Source organism: Salarias fasciatus, chromosome 19, assembly GCF_902148845.1.
Source record: "Salarias fasciatus chromosome 19, fSalaFa1.1, whole genome shotgun sequence".
Classification (NCBI taxonomy): domain Eukaryota; kingdom Metazoa; phylum Chordata; class Actinopteri; order Blenniiformes; family Blenniidae; genus Salarias; species Salarias fasciatus.
Window position 1 is genome coordinate 11,598,573 of NC_043763.1, and position 22,251 is coordinate 11,620,823.

A 22,251-nucleotide genomic window follows, 5' to 3' on the forward strand; every position below is an offset into this window, starting at 1 on the left:
TTAGTTTACACGCACTGGCTTTTGTGGGAAAACTGGATCCTGGACTATTGAACAAACTCTACAGTTTGCAAATATTAGATGTAATTAAAACTTTAATTAAGTTCACGTGACTTTGTGTTTTCTTCGGGGCTGCAGGCCTGTCCCTTCCGCACAGAGGAGTAGACAGAGTTCCACAACACTCGAACAAAAACAGACAATTTGCCATCCTTGCCCTGTTTTTCACTCACTCCAAAAACGAGGAGGCGTCCTTCGCTCCACATCGTAACCTGTCATTGGAGAAGAGACGTGTCCATCAGAGCCCCAGTCCGTGTGGATCCGCATCAGCCGTACGCAACAACAGCTGCGTCAAGACGGCCCGACACCACACTGGATGTGCGACAGCACTTTATTTCAAAGTAAAACAACACGGAGTTCCACATTTCACTCTGTCATCGTCAGTGCCCATGTCAGTGAACAAGGACCGCAGGCCGTGGCATGCCACGGCAGCAAGGCCTCTATTGTATATCTAGTGTTTTATTTCAAAATGACTGCCATGAAGAAGATTTATTACTGAAAATGAAATTAGGTCAATTGAGCTGTGTGGGTAAAATATGCTAAAAGGAAGCTTAGCACCATTGAGGTTGAACTTTTATCACTACATTATTTCCACATTTATCTGTTTTACTCATTTTATAGCATTGTTTCTTTCATCCTTTTTCTTCATCTTTCACCCATCCATTATATTTATGAGAAATTTTAATTTACTCACCCTGAAGATTACTTTTATTTCTACATTTTTGTCAATATTTTTTTGGTAAAGAACATTACTTATCTCATATTTTCATGATAAGACTTTGTACTTCTATTTTACTTTTTATTAAAACAACACTTGAACTTTGTTTTGTCATTTTAGCATTTAGTTCTGATTGATAGCTGTTCTTTAGCCAAGGTGAGACAAGCATTTCTTCTTGATCTATTTAATCTAAGCCTAACCAGTTTTGAACAGACACATATTTGTATTTATTTAATTTTTTTGTTCCAATTTATAACGCTAATTTATTGTGCTGCATATTATTTATTACAAAATAAACTGTTTAAGTTAAATCTCTCAAAGTGGCGAGTCTCATTTATGTTGTATTGCAACAAAATGTCATTCAAATGTGCACCAGCTAGTGATCTGTTTGATGATTTGGTGTTTATTCTATTCTATTCTATTATATTCTATTCTATTCTATTCTATTCTATTCTATTCTATTCGATTCATGTTTCCCTGCCCATCTTTATTTTGAAGGCGCCCACCGGAACTGGGCGTCATTGCTATGACGAGCTTGACGCTGCTCTCCGTCGTCATCATCTGTACACACGGCGGCGACAGGAGCTCCTGAATCGGCTGCGACGGCTCTCCCACCGCTATTCTCTCCCTCTCTCTCCCCCACTCTCTCTCTCTCTCTCTCTGCGTGAAGAAAAGACCCTGGACAACAGAGAGGAGAAAAACATCGGCGACTTTCCACCTCGAAACTCCTCCTGGAAACTCCGATGGATTAATCTGATTCTTCTGCGGTAAGCAGCCTCTTTTTCCTGTGCTGAATTTCAATCGGTGCGCCGCCTCGTCCCCTGTTTTTTTTTTTTTTTTTTTTGCGCTGTGTGGACTGCGAGATGGATTCATCTCGGGGAAAGAAGCGGATAAAATAACACACATCCAGACGCCCGCAGTCACGCCGGCTTCCCCGGAGCCTTTCTGCGCCGCGTAGCTTCGTGCGATCCGTGTCAAGTTGGCCGTCGGGAGCGTAGCGAGCGGCGCTGACGGGGGGAGCCAATGTGGAGGATGTTTTGCAGTGCTGCCATCGGGAGAGGGGGCTCTCTTGTGTTGCAGCAGCAGCAGCAGCAAGGATGGATGCGCTGCAGAGCCGAGCCGAGCCGAGCCGGGCCCGGGCCGTGCTGAAAACCCCGCCGCCACAGCCCCTCGCTGATCCCCCTCTGGAAATATTAAGCAGTGCTTTGAGGGAACTGCATTGTCAAGCTGTTTAGTTCCCCCGTCGGAGCGCTCTCATCCGACGGTCGGGGGTGCAGCCATCCATCTTGTAGGCAAACACCGGGGAGGATGCGCTGTGTTTGTAGCTGAGAGCTAACCTCATCCAGGGGAGATAAGTTAAGCAATCAGTGTGATGGCTCGCAAATGTCCTCTCTCCCCCTCAGAAGCCCCCCCCCCTCCCCTCCCGGAGCTCTCGCTCTGCCCACGAACCGGCTGCACAATGGCTGTGCGTGATCTGCAACAAATCTGAATGAAAGGAGTTGCATGTTGTGGTTCACGCACCTCTTTGCATTTTTCTCCCCCCCCCCCCCAGGCCCACTCTCTGCACACTGCAAACCACACAGCCCGACGGTGCTCCCACGTCAGCTCCTACATGTCAAGTCTGTTAAATTCAAGTAGAAATGATCAGCAAGGCAGGACCGAGGCGATCACTGTGATTCAAGCCACGGTGGCTGCCAGTAGGCCCTGCTAGCCCGGTGTCACACATGCAGCCATGTCTGCACGTCGTGATGTCAATGTTCAACAGATGACTATCCTGTAACTATTTTTATAATCTATGCTTCCTGTTGTCATAACACTGTGGAAACTCTGAGCCTCAGCACACTTTACATGACGTGTCACCGTCTCTTATACAATCACCCACACAGCAGTGACGGCGGCTGCCATGTAAGGTGTGCGTAAACCATTGGGATCAGTTGGAGGGTTCAGTGTCTTGCCCAACAGCACTTTGTCACACAAATAGGGATGGAGAGAGAGAGATCAGGGATCAAAGTGCCAGCTTTGGAACGGAGGACGACCCACTCCACCACGGCGGCCGCTTTAAACATTTCACTGGCGCCTGGAAACATGAGTGTGGGCTCCAGGAAGCGGTGATGGGCATGTGTCATGGTTTCCTGGTGTTTCACAACTCAAATGATCAATACATTTCAAACGCCCAGTGTGTGCCATTAACAGAGTGACCCTCAGGGGGACAACAAATAGTCAATAGATTAATCGATTATGGAAAAACACATCTTTACATTATGTATTTTATTAATTGGCCAAGTTGTAGGTTTTTTCAATGTAGTTCTAGTTTACCAAACACCCTGAATGGACTGATCTCGCAGTAAGACAGACCTTTAGAACACTTCAGCCCTCAGATCGCCTGATGATACGAATACCACAATGACTAAAAGCAGTGAGCCCTGACATACAGCAAACTGTCACTTCTTTCTTTTTTTTTTTTTTGTTGCTCCAATAATGATTTCTATTTTTTTCTGAATCATCTAATTGGCTCATGCTTGCTGCTCTGCCTACAGCACTTGTACACTTTGTGGTCCCACTTCGGTTTGCACTTTCCATCAATTCAAATGTGATTTCAGTTCAACTCGAAAGCCTTCCACCCTCCATCGCTATAGACGCACCACATCATTATTTCCAGCGGATTCTTACATCAACTATTGCTCTCTATTGGCACGGCGTTTGGAAAGAAATCATTATAACCCCCCCGGTTCAGACCATCAGGCAAAAGAAACAACAGTCCGCTCCTGTTTCTGGGGAGAGAGAGAGAGAGAGAGAGAGAGGAAGAAAAAAAAAAGAAAAACTCTTCTTTCTAATTTGCTCTTTTCTTATATTTGGAAAGTGCTCATCTGCGAGCCGCAGATCAACAATGGCAGCAGTGATTAAACAACATGACTCAACATATTCGACCGTGAACAGTGTGGTACTAAAAACACGGTGGGGCCTAAACCCACATGTACATACTGTATAAAGCTCAGCTGTGGGTTTTATAACTAGCGCCGTTCATTCAGTACATGAAGAATGCTTTGAAAGCCCCAACACTGCTTCTCATTGTGCTCATAATCTTGTAGCAGAGTGAAATGTTCCCATTGTCTTGTTGTTGATACACTGAATGAACTCAGTTGTGTGACACAAGCAAAATGTTGTAACTATTCAGAGAATGGCGGCCGTGAGGAGGAGACCGTCAAGAGTCGTACCAGATCCAGTAAACATAGACAGTGGGTTTCACGTGCATTCAAATGGCACATAGCTGAAAGCCATCCTCCTCTGGCCTCTCCTTTGTCGAGCGAACAGAAAGGAGGGTTTTGGAGTTGAATAAGGTCAGTGTGAGCGCGGCGTCAGTGGGAGGGGTGTGGGAAGTTTGACCTTGGTTTGTGCCGTGTCAATGATCTGGGCGCAAAGGGACCGGGCACTTCAGATTGAACAGGCCTCCTTGTTAGCGGCCGTCTTGAATTGCAAAATAATTGTGGCGCGGAGAGATTTGTAAGTTAAATTATGAATGTGATGACGAACATCGGCGCTGACATGGTTTATTCATCACGACTCGGAGAAGATCTATCAAAGACCGTTTTCATTTCTAGTAGAAATGTGATTCAGGTGAGCGTGTTAATTACCTTTTAGCTGTGGACAGCGATTATGTTTCCAAACCACTTAGCGGTCATGAAATGCAAACGTGGACAACTCTGCTGCCACGTAGGAACGCTTCCACAGAGACTATTGTCCAACCCAGTTTCAGTTGGATAAGTCTTTACGTTTTTGAATGAAAAGGTCACAAAACGATTCCTTCTTGAAGGTTAGAGGATATTTCGCCTCTCATCCAGATTCTTATAACGTCTATCTAGAGAGGTGAAATGACGAGGTCGAACTTCCTTTAGGAATAAATTGGATATAGAGTGACCCAGCAAAAGTAAGGACGTCATCTTTTATACAGAAGTTCCGCCTTATCTTTACCCCCCCGATGCATTCGGAGAAACATCCATCTTCTGCAGGACTTTGGGAAGACATGAGAAAACCAAACGCGTGCAGAGAAAACATGCAGACTCCACAGACAGGCCTCCAGTGGAACATATTCACTACAGGATGTGGTAATTCCTGCACAGGAGTGACTTGAGATTTTCTGCAGCAGTGTGAACAAACAGGAGCCAAAGCAGCCTGAAAGTATTGACCTAAAAAAAAAGTGCGTGTCTTTCTGTTGCACCCAGATGCTGAATTGATTAATTGATTGGCGGTTTAACAAAAGGCAGATATTTGCATGTAATTTCAGTCATTTTCAGTCCAAAACCCTCTGATTTTAGCTCGTGATCATTCTAGCTGTCTTCCTTTTTCCTGACGAACGTCGTGTCATGAAGTGCAGATAAATTCATGATAGAAATAATTACTTTCAGACCCCGTTTCCGTTTTAGTGTTATAGGACGACCTCATGAAAACTTCCTGTATGAGTGAAAACCTTTTAAAATGAGTTTTCAGAGTTGAATGAATGAGGTTCAATAAATCATTAGTTTCAATTCACTGATCAGATAGTTTCTAAAATTTTCTGAAATCACTGCCATTAATACAGAATCATATAAAGCGATCAGAGATGTTTGACTTCATGAGGAACTGTTTTAATCATTTCTCACAACGTTAATGCGTTTTCTGCCCATTGATTATCCGATCGCTAATCAAATCCTTTCAGCTGTTCAGTAAGTAAAACCATTTTTTTTTTCTGATAAGCACATCCAATTACGTTGTGTTTTCCTCTCGGTAAAACACAATAGAGCACACACACACGTGTGTGTTTCTCAGGCCTGGCTGTCGGCCTCCTGTCTAATCCATCAGTCACGCCGTGTGACCCTGACATGTCTGTCCTTTTTAATTTAGTATATTGATTGCAGCTTTACTATGAACGACCTGGTATCTCATTATTGCCTCCGACGCCCTGAGTGTTTATCATAGACGATTAACACTGGCGCAGCAATTCAAGTAAATGCCGTCATTTTAGTTCATTAATTTCCAGCGGAGCGGCGCGGAGCGGCGGCGGCCGGCTGCCGACTTCTTCCGCCCTCCTCACTTTAAACTTGGTCGGATCTCCTCCATCACGCCACGGCCGTCCTCCTCTGAGGCAAAGCTGTTCATCTGGGTCTGAAAATAGCATGATGATTGTTCTCGCAGAGGCTGAGGTGGTCATGCGATACCCAGTCTGTGCCACAGAAAGGAACAAGCCCCGAGGCCAGAGTGCCATCATCTGCTTTTTTTGTGAGGGGGGGGGGGGGTTGTTTTGGGAAACGTTGCGCTGCTTGTGTCTGTGTGCATCTCTTCCATGCAGGACGGGGAAACGCTGACCTGAAATCACTGCATCGTGGGGGTTTTGTCTTGATGTATTGATATGATACACGGCATTGACTCATGCGTGTAATTGAATAACGGGAATTGTTGTCCCTCCGATCTGAAAGCTGGTGATGAATGCTTGTGAAACTCTTATTATGTTACAGGGGAAAATCTGATAAGTCGGGCCTGTTCCTGTTGAATCTGCTTGATAAATCCAAATGACTGTTTATCTCCTTAAAGGAGCAGCATGTAGGATTTAGTGGCATTTAGCAGCTTGGTTGCAGATTACAATCAAACCAAATACTGCTGCCCTCGCGGTTTCCCTTCCAGCGTGCAGAAGAAGCTTTGGTGGCCACAAAACCTGTTAGAAAAAAAAAAAAAAAAAAAAACCCTCCTCTCGGCTGCAGAATCGCTCAGTCCTAGTGTTTAGCTTGTAGTCAACTCAGATGAAAACAGGAGATATTATCCGTGTGAGGCGAGATTGCAGAACTCTACTTTCGAGTCTTCACTGTAGAAACTTGTCAGCGTCACGGCTGCGTTTCGTCTCGGAGCACTTTCTCCCCGTGCACGACTCGTTTGATTCATCCTCGCATCTCTCCCTGTCAGATCCCCCCCACCGACTCCCACACAGTGGACATTTTAGAGGGAAACGATCTCGCAACACAGATGCACACAGGCATGATTCAAGAGCACATGTTTATAAAAAGCCCAACTACGACACGTGAAACGGACTGGATGTACATAAACAATACGGCTGGCCTAGATTCCGTGTCAGCAGAACGTTGGCAGAAGCGTCGAAGCTATAGTAGTGGCTGGCCTTTTTACTTGAAGTGCAGGGGGATTTTCATAATCCCCACAGGCAGCACGACGACATGAGATCTCCACTCATTTACTCGGATCCCTGCAGGAGTGGAGGCAGAGCTATTTCAATCACTGCAGCTGAAGAGAAAATCCATCCCAAAGCAGACTTTACCTGATTTATCCCACTCACATCACTTAATATGTCCGTGCACGTTATGTTGCACTGGATGCCCGCAGACTTGTTTTAATTTGATTATGCACAGATTGTATTTTTTTATTTATTTTTTTGGTTTGAGATTAATGATATTTTAAATTCTTCTTTGAATCTGTAAAGTTAAATCAATCTACTGTAGCTTCTCTTCTAATCTCTCTGTAAACATTAGAAACCACTCAGAATACATAATATTCCCTAAAGTACATGTTTTGATTCATAAAAATACCTAAAATAATGATTTCTATCATTCTATGGACTAGAACCTGTAAACATTGCACTTTTCACCTCATATTTTACTTTATATGTAACTCAAATAATTTACTTAATTGGAACTTATTTGAGCTCTCGAGCCTTTAAAATAAGGACAAATGAGGCTAAAAAGACGGAGTCTGCTCATATTTTCATTAATGTTAATGCGATCTTATTGACACACCTCACACTGTCCAGCCCAACTGTCCTACAATCACTTCCTGAAAAGTTAATTGTTCATTATTTATGCACAGTTTCTCATATTTTGTAATAATTTCTTAGAAAGAAAAGCATCACTCAGGTGATCTTGTGCTCCAGCCTGGGGGAAGAGTCGGAGATGGAAGATGTAAATAGAAATGTAACAGAAGAAGAGTCGATAGCTGAAGGATCAGCGGAGGGGCAGCTCTCCTCTCCTTTCTGTCTACGGCCTCAGCTTCAGCCGGCGCTCATCCTGTAAAGCTGCTGCTGCTGGATTCCTTTCTTCTTCTTCTTCTTCTGAGTGTTTTATGGGCTTTTATTGGCAGCAATGAATCACTATGATCTCTCTCTCGCTCTCTGTGCAGCGGCTGTCTTCAAACCCCTTTGGTTAGCCGAGCGGAGGAAAAACCACACAGACAAGAGAGAGAAATGAGTGTTTCAGATCCTGCTGTCGGAGCCACAGGTGACGTTTAGTCATCTGGGTCACCGAGAAGTTAATTCCTATAACCGAATGTGTTCGGGTGGCGATAGAGAGTAATCACTTACTTTTAATAATTACAGTTTTTATTTTAATGTGCCGATGGGCCTCAGGCTTCAACAATACTGAAGGAAAAAGTACCCAAAGTACGAGATACTTAATGCCAGTAAATTTTTGACTCACTGGCTCCAAATAATGCAGTTGAAACGGTTTGATTCTGAATTTAAAGTGTGAATGCATTATCTAATCCACACGGCGTTGGAGCCGATCCCAGCTGAACACAGGCAGCACTGTGGACACGTCACATGTTCATCACAAGGCAAACTCAGAGAGACACACACACACACATGCACACAGCTGCACACACTCACATCTATAGGCAGTTTAGTGACCAGTGAGCCGCAGATGGATGTTTTTTTAGACGGTGAAGGGAAACAAACCCACGCATGCACTCTGCTCTGCACAGATCCAGCAGTCGGTGCCGATTCCGGTTCATTACTGAGGAGTGATTTTAAATAGTTTTAAAATAGAAATACATATTTTGTTTAATTTATCTGTCTCTCCACTACTGCGTAACTTTAATCGCTGTAAGAATTTCAGACTTCAGCGACCGCTTAGTGAAAACACAAGTTTCGGTTTTTTAGTTTCCATTTGCGTTAAAGCGAACATATTTAAAAACATACATGGCTTTTACACTTGCAGTGTTTGACTTGGCTTGTTCCGAGCTGCTCTGTCTGCAATATGCGAGCGGGTGACACATCTGTTTGCACTTTTATTTTTTTCTAATGTCGGCTTTTGGGTTTTTCTGGCTAGTAAATGTGAAACAGGCCTGAAGGAGTTTGGTCGTATACTGCGTAGCTTTGCTTTGCAAACCATCAAGCTGGAGTCCTTCATAACACGCCACTCAGGAATGCGAGAGTTTCCAGAGCGAAAACGGGACATTTTTCCCGGTGGTATCGAAGGAAAATCGTCACATTTATCTGTGTCATTGAATAAAGCTCCTACAAATCGAGCCGTTAACACTGTCATTCATGAATAGCCGATTCCGTTTAGGGTGTCCCTCATCCTCTCGCCGGGCGCCACCTCTTCCCTTCATTCACACACACTGTAAACAAGTGTGTTTCCAATTAGCCGCCTCTGAAGTCAGCTGGCTGCTCACGCTGATGAAAGACAACGCCGCTGTCAGCGGCCTCTTCCTGCCCGCGTTTCAGTCGGCTTTGTGAGCTCCCAGAGCTTGAAAGAGGGAGGGGGGGGGGGCGCGTTGAGCCGAGATGTTCATTAGTTTAACTGGGTCTGTAAAGACGGCGAGGCTCTCTTTAATTGACAAAGTAGATTGCCTCGCTCTTTACAGAAACTGGTTTGGCTTTTCTTTTCTTTTTTTTTTTTTTTGCTCTAGTGAGGCCAAACGCTCTCAGAGCCCACCCACCCCGGGTGGCACTCACTGCAGAGCCGAGGGGGCCTCTCAGTGCATGTCAACTCAGTGCCGCGACTCCGTGTGGGGAGCGACTTGTAAAAAGGACCGGAAAAAGCTGCAATGGCGGGGTGTGAATTCTTCTCACGAGAGAAGAAAACTAGAATGATGAGTGTTTTTTTTTAAAGTCTTCCAGCACGTAGATATACGGTCATCCATCCCACTGCACGCACAGCTCTGTCACATTGTGTTCTTTTTTTTAATTGGAGCTAAAGTATCGTTTAATTTCGGTTTAATTGAAAGATTTTGAGTCTGTAACTCTCAAAGGAAGCCCTGAAATAATAGAATATTGAATCATCTTTCCCCAATGGAGACTCCTTTGGAGCCATTTTTTTTTACCTACTAATCCCGTCTCTCTCTCTCTCTCTCTCTCTCTCTCTCTCTCTCTCTCTCTCTCTCCTCCCTCAGACAGTAGAGAATGGGCTGTGTCCAATGTAAGGATAAAGAAGCAGCAAAACTCACTGATGACCGGGAGACCAGCCTCTCGCACAACTCGGGCTACCGCTATGGGTCGGACCCCACGCCGCAGCACTACCCCAGCTTCGGGGTCACCACCATCCCCAACTACAACAACTTCCACAGCGCCGCCACGCAGGGAGTGACGGTGTTCGGCGGCGTCCACACGTCCTCGCAGTCCGGCACGCTGCGGTCTCGGGGAGGGACAGGTGAAGGAATCCTGCTTCTTCCTGTGTTAATTTTTTTTTATTTTAGATAAATGTCATTTCACTATGAGATCAGTGTAACTCACTATGTAGAACTGTATGTGCTCGTGTGCTATAATCATGCTCGTGTCACGCTGCGCTCGGCCGTGTTTGAATCTCAGAATCTGCCCCCGAGGTTACCTTAAGGACAGCAGCCGTTTTATTACATCCGCCACCCAGAAAACAGCCCGGATCTCCAGGCTGGAAAGTCGGGTTTGTGTTGGAGACATGTGGACGGTAGAACACGCGTCTCCACTGCTCAGGTCACGCTCTGACAACGGTCTGTATTCTTCTCAACGCGAGAACCAGCAATTAGAAAGTCCCAGATTCAAAACCTCCGTTTGGATCTTGTCAATTGCATGTTCAGCGAAAACTAAATTTACAAACAAATGAACAACTTCCGAGGTTTCCTGCTGAAATAAGATCATTTCACACACACATCTGTGATTCCGTCAGGAATCATTTCAATCGCCTCAGTAGAAAAACACAGCAGCTGCACACTTTATTTGTCCAATAAACTAGACTTTTTTTTGTGGATGATTTTTATCTCAGTTTTGACCGAAGGACTAATTTTAGTTAAAAACTAAAAAGTTTTATAAAGCCTGAATTGAACAGGAGATAACAGCAGAGTTCCGAGCCTGTTGACACAAACTCTCCCTCATACCGTGCTCCTGATGCTTCGGATAATTTGCTAGCAGTGATGGAGCGCTCACTGCTTCGCCGCCACCTGCTGGTCAGCGGCGAGTTGCAGCGTCGCTCCAAACTCTCACTGAATCAGTGCAACTCCCGGCGGACAGATTAGCCACTGCAGACACGTTGAAGCTGTTAATTTCTTTCTCACTTTGACACTTTGCTAGATTGAACCCTTATGGAACTCGGTTTCTCAATCCCAACAATCCAGCAATATGATAGATTTTTTTAAACTCACATTCATGCGAGATGGAATATGGTGCAGTCAGGGGTCAATTTACAAGCTAAGCAATTAAAAAGGAGATGAAATGTCAGAGGCAGTTGTAAAGCCGTCTCTGAAGTGAAGCCCACTCATTGTCTGGCAGCCGTTCTCGTCGGCTGAACCAGCTCCAGTTTTCTGGATGCCGCTTGATCTTTAATTAAGTCCGTCTAGATTTAGATCGTCAGGGGTTTTTTTTTTTTTTCTTTGCTTCTGTTTATAAAAATATGGGCATTCTTTTGGCGTGCATCGACGCATTTTCTCGCCGCGACAAATGAAGCCTCCTGCAGAAGATGAATGTCCGCAGTCTGAGAGTTAATATAAAAACAGAGTGGGCCGGATTGTCGCCGGCGCTCTCCGAGGCTACATCTGACAACCGGAGAAACCCGACAATGTGCTTACAGTGTCAACAAAAATGGGCTTTCCAGTCTCTCACCTCAGATTTTAAAGATACATATGATATGTGATGCATAAATTAACAGCGTCTTTGCTTTGATGTCAGCTATATTTTTTTTTTTCTTAAGATACATCGCAGCACAAATAAACAGGAGTCAGCACCAGCAGCTTGTATGAATAAAAAAAACTGCACCAGGAGCTCAGAGCAGAGGAATATTTATATCCTGGATTGTAAAGCAATGACTGGAATTTGAAAAAAAAAAAAAGGAAAAAGAAAAGCGACTTGGATGGAAGTAGAGCAGAAACCTGACTTGACCTCGTGGTGACAGCTTCGGCTCGTCGGGCCCGGAGACGCTCGGCGCTTCTGCCTGACACAGAATTCAGGGATCATGGCGTTGACGGGCGGGATTTTCACTGCGGCACTGTAACTCCGAACGTCCAGGAGAGGATTTAGATCACATCAGAAAATGAAATCATTTGACAGTTTCAGGCTTATTCGGAGATACGGGGACTCCAGGGCTGCTCCCAATCATATCAGGAAGGAAGCTGATTGGCCTTGGCAGCAGCTGTTCATTCACCATTTCCACTGGTTGTTAAATCTTACAGAAGAGGAAGGCCTGCTTTCGTTTTCTTTTTTTTTTTTTTTGTGACTTGAATGTTAGTTGCTGCTGATTTCTGCACATTATACGTGCAGTACAGTGACTTTTACCTCGTGTTGAAGTGTCCTTGGGCAAAACGCTGAACCCTAAGCAGCCACTTTGCATGGCAGCCATCACCAGCGGTGTGTGTGGTTCTACGAGACTGACCTTGAGGAACAACGTGCGATGCAAGTAATTAAGGATATCCACAGCAACAGACGTCGGGGTTGTAGAGCTGACCTCTCAGCCGCCCGTCCGAAATGAAGACGGAGTAGTTTCGGAAGATTTGTGCGCAGAAACTGCATCAGGATTAGGAGATAAAGCAGCAGATGGGGTGTGAAGAATAAACAAATTCAGTAATTGTTGTCGCGGTTACGCAACATGGAGTCCACGTGTCCAGACAGACGACCGGGGAAATCTTCAGTACTTTATCTCTTTAACTCCGAACCAGCAGCAGCAATGATGCGTTTCTTTGCTTTCCTTGCAGGGGTGACTCTGTTCGTGGCTCTTTATGACTACGAAGCGCGGACCGAGGATGACCTCAGCTTCAGAAAGGGGGAGAGGTTCCAGATCCTCAACAGCACGTAAGAGTGGAAACATCTGCATGACGGCATCCGAAAGGGCGGCGCTCGTGTTTTCTGGCGAAACGTACAGTCAGAGCCAGACGAGTGGAGACCGGGTATCCTCAGTGAAAACGTTCGAGTGATGCAACAACCTTCCCTCCACTGTTCAGAACACCTTCTATGTAGCAGGGATCCAAGTCTCCAGGTCTTTGAGCTGATTTAATCACAACTGACTTGTTTACTGGGGAAAGCCGTCGCGCGGCGTTTCCCCCCCGAAATAACTCATTAAAATGAGTTTCGTCCAAAAAAATTAACACTTCGCCGCGATAACGACAACCTGAAGTGACGTGACGGAGACCGCTGCCTTGGAAAAAAAAAATAATACACTTCCGAGTCTCCGGAACTGCCAACAGTTCAGCCTCACAGAGACTCAGAAATAAATGACAAATTGCACATAATCACCCAGACATGGATGACATCGTGCTTGAAACGTCAACAGTGTGTGTGTGTGTGTAGGCTCATACACACATGAAAAATGCATCAACTCTTACTCTATGGTGATATAAATAACTGTAAAGAGTCAATTAACAGACATCGTATCATAATTAATTCTAAATTATTTCATTGAATGATAAAATAAAGAATAGTGATTTTAGTCTTTTGATTTCAGTTTGACATGAGTCCACAGAAGCAGCAGACAGCTGCATGGTGGAATTAAAACAAGGGAGCATCTGTCGCATCAAAAAAAGAAGAAGAAAAAAAAAAAAACATCTCTGTCTGGATATTATGTAAATGTTGATCTATCTGTGTGTATTCCCACCTACCTCTTTATTCATCCATCCATCCACGGCGCTCTGTTTCAGGGAGGGAGACTGGTGGGAGGCTCGTTCTCTCACTACAGGTGGAACTGGATACATTCCTAGCAATTACGTAGCTCCCGTGGACTCCATCCAAGCCGAGGAGTAAGTGAATTTGTGCCTTTTAATGTGCGAGCGGCCTCATAAATATCTGACAAGTCATTTTACCTCATTTTGTTTATCGTCAGACGCGATTAGACGATCCCAGATACGGTAAAATCAGATATCCCACCTAACAGTTTGGGTTTCATTTTCCTTCTCTTCACAGCTGGTATTTTGGTAAATTAGGTCGAAAAGACGCTGAGAGGCAACTGCTCTCCAACGGCAACGCCAGAGGCACTTTCCTCATCCGCGAGAGCGAAACAACCAAAGGTACTCAGACTGAGCAGCGGCTGCAGCTTCCCGGCTTCATAAATGCTTTCAAAACTTCATGAATACGGCTGTGAATTATTCACAGAGAAAACCATCACCGCCAAAAGTTAAATTTCGGTTCAACGTAAATGTTATTCGCTTTAGAGCTGTACTCTCGCATTTCCAGTTGGGTCACTCGTGTTTTTTTTTGGTTCTGGTTTCCAGGAGCTTACTCGCTCTCCATCCAGGACTGGGATGACATCAAGGGAGACCACGTCAAACATTACAAGATCCGCAAGCTGGACAGCGGCGGCTACTACATCACCACCAGGGCCCAGTTCGAGACGCTCCAGCAGCTCGTGCAGCACTACTCCGGTGAGACTCCTCCTCTGAAATTACAGAAAATGCCCAGACACGAGGCCGGCTATTTTCATCCGTTGTTTTTCTGTTTTTTTTTTTGTTTTGTTTTTTTTTCTCCCCGACCGGAATTGCGCACGGGGGCGCAGCCAGGGCCGCGGGGCTGTGCTGCCGGCTGATCGTGCCGTGCCACAAAGGCATGCCCCGTCTGACCGACCTGTCCGTCAAGACCAAAGACGTGTGGGAGATCCCGCGGGAGTCGCTGCAGCTCATCAAACGCCTCGGCAACGGCCAGTTCGGAGAAGTCTGGATGGGTGTGTATCTCTTGGACAGCTGTCCGGCTCTGTTGCACAACATCTGGTCCGTTGCTCAACATCTGGTCCTCTCTCTCTCTTTTTTTTTTTTTGTCTAAATAAGTTGGATCATCAAAAAAAGAAAACACTGACTGAACACTGCTGCTCTCCCAGTTTGCATGTTTCATGACTCTTACTATTTTTCAACTGTATTGTACTTGTTTTGTTGTTGTTACTTATAAAACCAAGGTCAGTACGTACTCTAATTATAGAGCGCTGGCTGCACGTCGGTGAAATGGTTAGCATTCTCGCCTCAGAGTGAGACTACTCCAGTTTAATCAGACCTTTCTATGTGGAGTTTGGGTGGAGTTTAGGTAATTGGCGACTCCAGAAATAAGCTTTTTTTTTTTTTCTGTCTTCTTTCTCAATGCTCGTATCGCCGTCAGGCACATGGAACGGCACGACCAAAGTGGCGGTGAAGACGCTGAAGCCCGGCACCATGTCACCGGAGTCCTTCCTGGAGGAGGCGCAGATCATGAAGAAGCTGCGGCACGACAAGCTGGTGCAGCTGTACGCCGTGGTGTCCGAGGAGCCCATATACATCGTCACGGAGTACATGAGCAAAGGTGACTGCCATTTTTTTAAAACCGATAAGCGCAAGGACACCGCCATCAATATTACATATGCGCATTCTCTATGCGCACACCTACGCAGCGTTTACATAATTCATGCGTCCGCACGCACGGCTACAGCGTGTGTCCTACTTCACAGCGGGAAGCGCAGCTCCGCCTGTCCACACGCGCAGGGAGCGTCACTGTCAGGCCAAAAAAACCTCATCAATACCAGAGAGACAAACGGTGACGAAGCACATCAAGCTCAAGGCTTCATGTCAACTAACTCACATGTTATTATGTTGGGACGGAGCCCTCACATGTCCCACAATCCACCAGTCCCCCGGAGTGACTCTGCAGAGAATGTATTCAGTCACCGCAGCAATGACTGGAGAGTCGTCTCCGAGCCAAGTGCGGCATGTTTGGAAGAAATCCCAGAATTGATGCAGCATTAACTAAAATTTAGCTTCAGTTGATCAAATGCGACTTGGGATCTGGCAGACTGAGTCAGTATGAGACAGCAGAGCCCCACAGATTTTCTCACCCTGTTTTTTTTTTTTTTTTGTGTGTGTGTTTTTGAAGGGAGTTTGCTTGATTTCCTCAAGGATGGAGAAGGACGAGGCCTCAAACTGCCAAACCTGGTGGACATGGCAGCTCAGGTACGGCGCAAGAGAAGACCTTGATGGTTTATGTGGACTGTGGAAGTATCTGCTTATTCAGGAAGGTTTACTTCCTGTATCAACTATTACTGTGTTAACTGGGCCAATAATGTAACAAAATGAAAAAAAATAGTAATAGAAATTGAGACACAGTGACTGTCTTTGATAAGCAAACTGCACAAAACCTGCAAAAAAAAAACTTTTTTCAATAAGAATATCTTTTTTAGCCCTGATTTAACAACCTTAAACCTGTTAAATAAATAGTAGTAATTTATTTTTTTTTTTTAAACCTTGCTGTCCCAGGTGGCAGCCGGCATGGCGTACATCGAGCGGATGAACTACATCCACAGAGACCTGCGCTCGGCCAACATCCTGGTCGGAGACAGTCTGGTGTGCAAGATTGCTGACTTCGGTCTGGCCAGGCTGATTGAGGACAATGAGTACACAGCGAGGCAAGGTAAGCCCGCCGCACTGGGCGGCGCCAGCTTCTCACAAAACACAGCGCTCAACTAGTTCTCAAGCGCTAGTTTGAAGCTCTATCTACCAGTTTACTTTGAGATTTCTTCTTTTTTTTTTTTGGGAAAGTTTAACCCAAACAGTCCCTTTTCTTATTGATTTTTTTCTGAATACTTGTGTTGTTAAATAGGATCGAAAGCGACTTTTCAAGAGACTTTTCCTGCTTCGAGCAGATAGTTATTGCAGAGCTTTTCTTGCTCCGAATGATCCAGTGTTGCAAGTTTTATGGATTTAAGGTTTTGCCTCCAAAAGCTGTGTTGATACAAGAGAAAACCCACACTGGTGGAAATACTGGATTCTGGAACAGTTTTGAGTGACCTCCTTAATTTAGGAGAAAAAAGAAAACGACAAAGTTTGAAAACTTTCAGTAAACAGAGAAACTGTCAATTTGTCTGTGTGTACTGCTGAAGTCTGCTCAGAAATCACACACAAGTACACAGATTAAACTTGAGACTTTGATCCACGACTCTTTTCAGACTGTTTTCATGGTATTTTAGTCGTCAACTGCTCCATGCGCCTGTCGTCAAAGGGAAAAAGTCAGAGCTGGCAGTGGGATTATTCCACTTTGTCCCATTTCAGCAGACGCGCTCACTAGTTTTTCAGAACAAGCACGGTGAACGGGCACCAATCTGTCTGGATGAATCCGGTGGAAAAAAAAAAAGAATCGGATGCGGTTTGACCGTGTTAAAGGCCACAAGGTCCCAGCGCAGCATTCAGGACTGGAGAGGACCCTGCGCAGCGTCCTTCTAATCCACAAATAAACCCCCCAAAAAAACAAATCAATTTCTCCCACTGATCCGAGTTAAAATGATGAGGAATGGATGGTCAAACGGAGCGAATCACTCGGTGCCGCTCTCCCCTGAGTCAGGCTCGGGCTGCGGCCGGCGCTCGTCCAGACTCCGTTAGTCACTCTGTCAACATGTTCAGTCATTCATTTATTAGCAATTTAAATGCCTACTTGATCGACCTGGGCCGAGCGCAAACCGAGGCTGAGACAGATAATGAATCTGTTCCATTATTTCCCTGGTGGGATGTTATGATGTCCTCCGCTCGCTGCTCTAATGAAAACACAGACGAGAGGAAAGAGAAAAAAAAAGAAAGAAATCTGTACAGTGAAGACTGACCTACTTACAGGAGCGTTCGGTAAAAGTTGCTTCTTGTTTCGGTGTGTATGTTTGCAAGTGAAACGCCACATGGTATTTAAATTCGCCTCGTTTGTTTCAGGTGCAAAGTTTCCCATAAAGTGGACCGCTCCGGAGGCGGCGCTCTACGGGAAGTTCACCATCAAGTCAGACGTGTGGTCGTTCGGCATCCTGCTGACGGAGCTGGTGACCAAGGGCAGGGTGCCCTATCCAGGTGAGAGAGCCCCCCCCCGCTCGCCGTTAACGTTACGTAACCGCCTCTCAGTTCCAGATGATCGCTCGCGATCGACCTGAATGTTGCGAGCGTTCGATGGGACGCCGGGCCTAAAAAAAGAGCCGCGCGTTGCATAATGTACGCTACACGGGTGCACTTTGAAGAGAAGCGCTCCCAGCTGGCCGTGTGAACATGTGGAATGCTCTTCTGTTCATGGTTATGGACCATGTGGTAGACATATAGCCGAGGTTTCTAAATGATTTAGCCACGTAGTCTTTTTTTTAAATCGATAATCTAAAAATACAGATCCATTTAGACCACAAAGGGACCCATTAGGAGAACAATTGCAGAGCCGCTGTCTCTCTCGGAGACGGCGTTCTCTCGGAAAGCGTTGTGATTCTAAAGCGTGCCCGTCCCCTTGACTTTCCCCGCAGGCATGAACAACCGTGAAGTGCTGGAGCAGGTGGACCGGGGCTACCGGATGCCGTGCCCCCAGGACTGCCCCTCCTCCCTGCACGAGCTGATGGTGCAGTGCTGGAAGAAGGACCCGGAGGAGAGGCCCACCTTCGAGTACCTGCAAGCCTTTTTGGAGGACTACTTCACTGCCACTGAGCCTCAGTACCAGCCGGGGGACAACCTCTGAGCACCGCCACCCTCATCTCATGTCATCGCACCAGCTCTCCACCAGAGGGAGCCAGACACCCCCCCCCCCCCCCCCCCCCTCTCTCTCGCTCTCTCTTTTTCTGTCTCTCTCTCTCTCGCTCTCTGTCTCATCATGTGGCTCTGATGATCTCTGAAAGTTTTCACGGACTGACTTTTTGACTTCCAAGCTTCACTCGAACGGGGACAGAGCGCCGCGACGGCGGCAAACTGACTATCAAATCAGCGGATGTGTCGGAAAGGCGGGGAGGGGGAGTTCAAAATGACCGTCACGGCCGAACGACATGAGTTGTGTTGTGTCACTTGTACGTAGTGTAAATATGAATTGCTTGTTTACTTCTCTCTTTGGTTTCATTTTATATTACTTTTGATAATTTGGAAATGTGTGGATTTTTTTTAATCCAAGGTTAAAGTTGTTTCAGATTTACGGCTCGTAGAGAAACGTATGAGGCTCACAGTTGGCTACAAATCCTGACATAATAACAATAATAATAATAATAATAATAATAATGATGATGATAACAATGATAACGATAATAGTTGGAATGGTAATAGTTAGGACAACGTGGACGGCGAGTATCTCTGAAATATTTCTGGGAGTCCACTAACCTTCCTTTACAAGGTTAAAATAATGATACTGCTCTCCTCTTCTCAAGGAACTTAGATGTACTATAACACCTGTTCTTGCCTTTTCATGTTTAGTAATATTCTTATAATGTAAGGGAATGCCTTCATGCTTTATACACACTAACTTAGTGCATCATGGACTCTTCCACCCAAACTGTATGGCATCTGCACAGATATTAAGTGCATTCATCGCATTTCAGCTTCAGCCAATGATTTCTAGATCGGCTTAAAGTAACTTTTAGTTCAGCTTAATGTAGTTGAAAAAGTGGGGGGGGGGGCAATTCCTCTGCAGCTGCAGCCATTGTTCAGCTGACTGCTTAATATACTGATGATATTTTAAAATGTATGTTGCATTAATGTATGGCAGCAGGCTGTGTAAGATCCGACATTGTCTCTTTGCTTCGGCGGCCAAACAGACGGAGAAACTGCCACCTACATGATGAGAATGAAGGAAGTGTACCTGTGTTTGTCCCTTCATGATGTGTATTTGGAAATAACATGTTTAAGAGACCAAATGTTTTATTTTTTTTTTCCTTCTGTTTTTTATCTCTTTCCTCTCTCAACATCTTGTGTCTTGTATGTTGTTAAATTACATAAATACGTTTGTTTTATTTTTTTTTCTTTGTTTTCCCAGCAGTTTATCATCCCGAAGTATCAAACTTGTCTCTCAGTGGCTGAGAAGGACATTGCAACATTTCTATGTGTATCTTCCGTTGCTTTGGATGGAGAAGTGTGCAAAAGCGTTTCATTTTGCCCTAATTTAGCTTATAAATGAGAAGTTTGTGGTCTCTGCATTATTTATTGTCTCTGTCTGTTACTCGTACACAACTGGTTTTGAAATAAACAATCTTGCCATTAATTTGCCACCATTCACACTTCTTAAAGTTGAACCATGGGACTATCTTCAACGTAACACTTTTTTTTTTTTTTTTCCCCCAGCGCTCGTGGAGAATGAATGGCAGGAGTCCATCATTACTGTGTAAACGCGATGCGTTGAAAGTGGATCCGGCGTCTGTCGGAGTGATTGACGTTTTGTGGTTTTCCCTCGGGCCCATCCTGAGATAAAAATCAACACGGCTGAATATATGCAAATCACATAATAGGTGTCTACCCTGCAGTCGGTAAACTGCAAATCAGAGAGTGCAGCAAATACTTCTCCAATACCCTCTGTATGTGTTATTGATCGTGAGATGCGATTTGTTCTTGAACCTAATCTGTAAAAGCCCTCTTTTTTTCTTGCCATCTGAGCTATTCAGCAACGACCGTTGTGAATTTTACACAGGATTCATTCCTGTTCAATTTGGCTAAGCAATACACACACACTCGCACACACTCGCTCGCTCTCTCTCTGGTCTCTTTGTTCTGATTGGATGCAGCTTCAGACCTGAAGAATTTGCATATAGCCGGTTAAGCACACAAGTCTGTGCATCTGCAGGAGTGTAGATTCCAGCAGTGAACAGGTAGGTCATTGTTAACACTCGGTATGCAGATCTGTTTGTCTCGTCTCGATGCAACAGTGGGCAAAAACTATAGAAGCATTTATTTTGATGTGATTTTTACAGTATCGACAGGGACCGAAGGAAAATCTGTGGATTTTATGTGAAGAATGAGTGTGAACTGTTTGAGTTCTTTTCGACATTTGCCTGTTTTTAATTTCCAGGACTGTTTCCACTGACGTGAGATGAGTGAATCTCAAGTGCCAGAAAATTTCCTTCCGTTTACGAGCCCTGAAGTCAGGCAAAATCAAGTGCTTTACTCTAATCAGCAACAGAACAGGAGGATGCCACCCAGACAACAAGGTGCAGATGGTTTCCGAGACCCGTGTGGAGGTGGACGATTCAGCAGAGACTTCCAGAGGTCTCCGGCTCGCATGCAGCAGTACGAATCACAGAGAAGAGCAGAGTCTGCTGGGATAAATCTCCAGCATCAGCCGGCCGATGGCTGCTTTCTCCATCCCGCACAAGCCGGCTGGAGCGACACTAAAGGAGAGTGCGGCTGTTGGAACTGTAGGTCAGACCGGTGGCGGTCGAGTGACCCTTCAGACGGCGACACATCCAGGTAACTCAGAGCACATGGACCTGGGGGTGACTGTGTAGTTTTTACTCCGAATAATACAGAAAAATCTATCTTTTTAACATGCAGAGGTGAGTTTGGACCCATTTCTCAGCATCAGAGTGATGAACAGGAGGAACTCGAGCTCCCTTTGCCGCTGAGAGATGACCATGAGTGGCAGAGGAACTACGACCCTGTTCTGCTCCCACAACGCTTCATTCACACTCGTGGTGAGAAATACAGGCTCTATGTTTGTTTTTCTCAGTGCAAAACTTCTCGTGACACAAAGGAAGAAAACAAGAAAAGACTTCAGCAGTATTTTCTTATGGTATGATATTTTTTTTTTAAAGCTACTCTCTTGAAATTTTAAATGAAGACAGTGTAACCTCAGGAGAAAATGAAACACGTCTGAAAAAAATCTTTTTTTTTTAAGTAAAGTAACAAGCATAGTTCTTAAAGTTGCTTACATTGTGTCAGTGTATGGATTTAAACATGGCTCCTACATTAGTGCCTTGCAGTGTGTCCTGACAGTCAGGTGAAGTATGCACCCATTCGATATGTACAGAGAGTCGATGATACTGAGAAGCTGCCGGCACCACGCCCCAAACTTCAACTCCACCCGAATACTGCGTATACTGTATCTACACTGCATTCAGAGGAGATATGAAATCGAAAAAGCTGCGATGAGAAAACTTTGAGAAGTTAATGAAATAACTCAGCTTTCATAAGTTGGTACAAATAATGCTGCTGGTTCATCAGGATGTTGCTGCTGTGTCTATTATCACAGCAACGGGCTGTTTGCTGGAACTTGTATGAGATTAAGGCACAAAATTAGAATTGAGGGTATAAACTACTTCAGAACGTTAACAGACGACTGTTTCGGTTTTCACGCCAACCGCAGAGGAGTATTTATTCTCTATTCATCGTCACACTGCAGGGAGCGGACACTGCGACCACGGCCCGGCCGCCGGAGGCTTTCTTCAGCCATGCCAACACTTTGGTCTCCAGCAGCACAGAAATCCCTGGAATGAATCCCAAAACTGGTAAAAGAAAGAAAGGAGGTTCAGCTGAAGACAGCCTCAATCTGTGTGTCTGTGATCCAAACAGGGAAAACAGAAAACTGACTCTAGTTTCCTGTCTGTCTCTGCTTCAGGCTC

The 22,251-nt window shown here is 45.1% G+C and overlaps 1 protein-coding gene and 1 long non-coding RNA gene across 2 annotated transcripts; both read left to right on the forward strand.

Annotated features, from left to right (window-relative positions):
- The first annotated feature begins 1,393 nt into the window (after positions 1-1,393).
- On the forward strand, positions 1,394-18,795 carry LOC115406301 (tyrosine-protein kinase fyna). The gene is made up of 12 exons (XM_030116245.1): positions 1,394-1,539; positions 9,917-10,173; positions 12,680-12,776; positions 13,619-13,717; positions 13,881-13,984; positions 14,189-14,338; positions 14,470-14,634; positions 15,060-15,239; positions 15,807-15,883; positions 16,187-16,340; positions 17,624-17,755; positions 18,190-18,795. Exons 2-12 carry the CDS (start codon positions 9,927-9,929, stop codon positions 18,396-18,398), a joined length of 1,614 nt encoding a protein of 537 aa, XP_029972105.1. The 5' UTR covers positions 1,394-1,539; positions 9,917-9,926; the 3' UTR covers positions 18,399-18,795.
- LOC115406310 (uncharacterized) lies at positions 3,925-19,901 on the forward strand. Its single transcript, XR_003933518.1, has 3 exons — positions 3,925-3,935; positions 4,903-4,915; positions 19,784-19,901. It is a non-coding gene; the product is annotated as an uncharacterized LOC115406310 (long non-coding RNA).
- Positions 19,902-22,251: the final 2,350 nt, after the last annotated feature.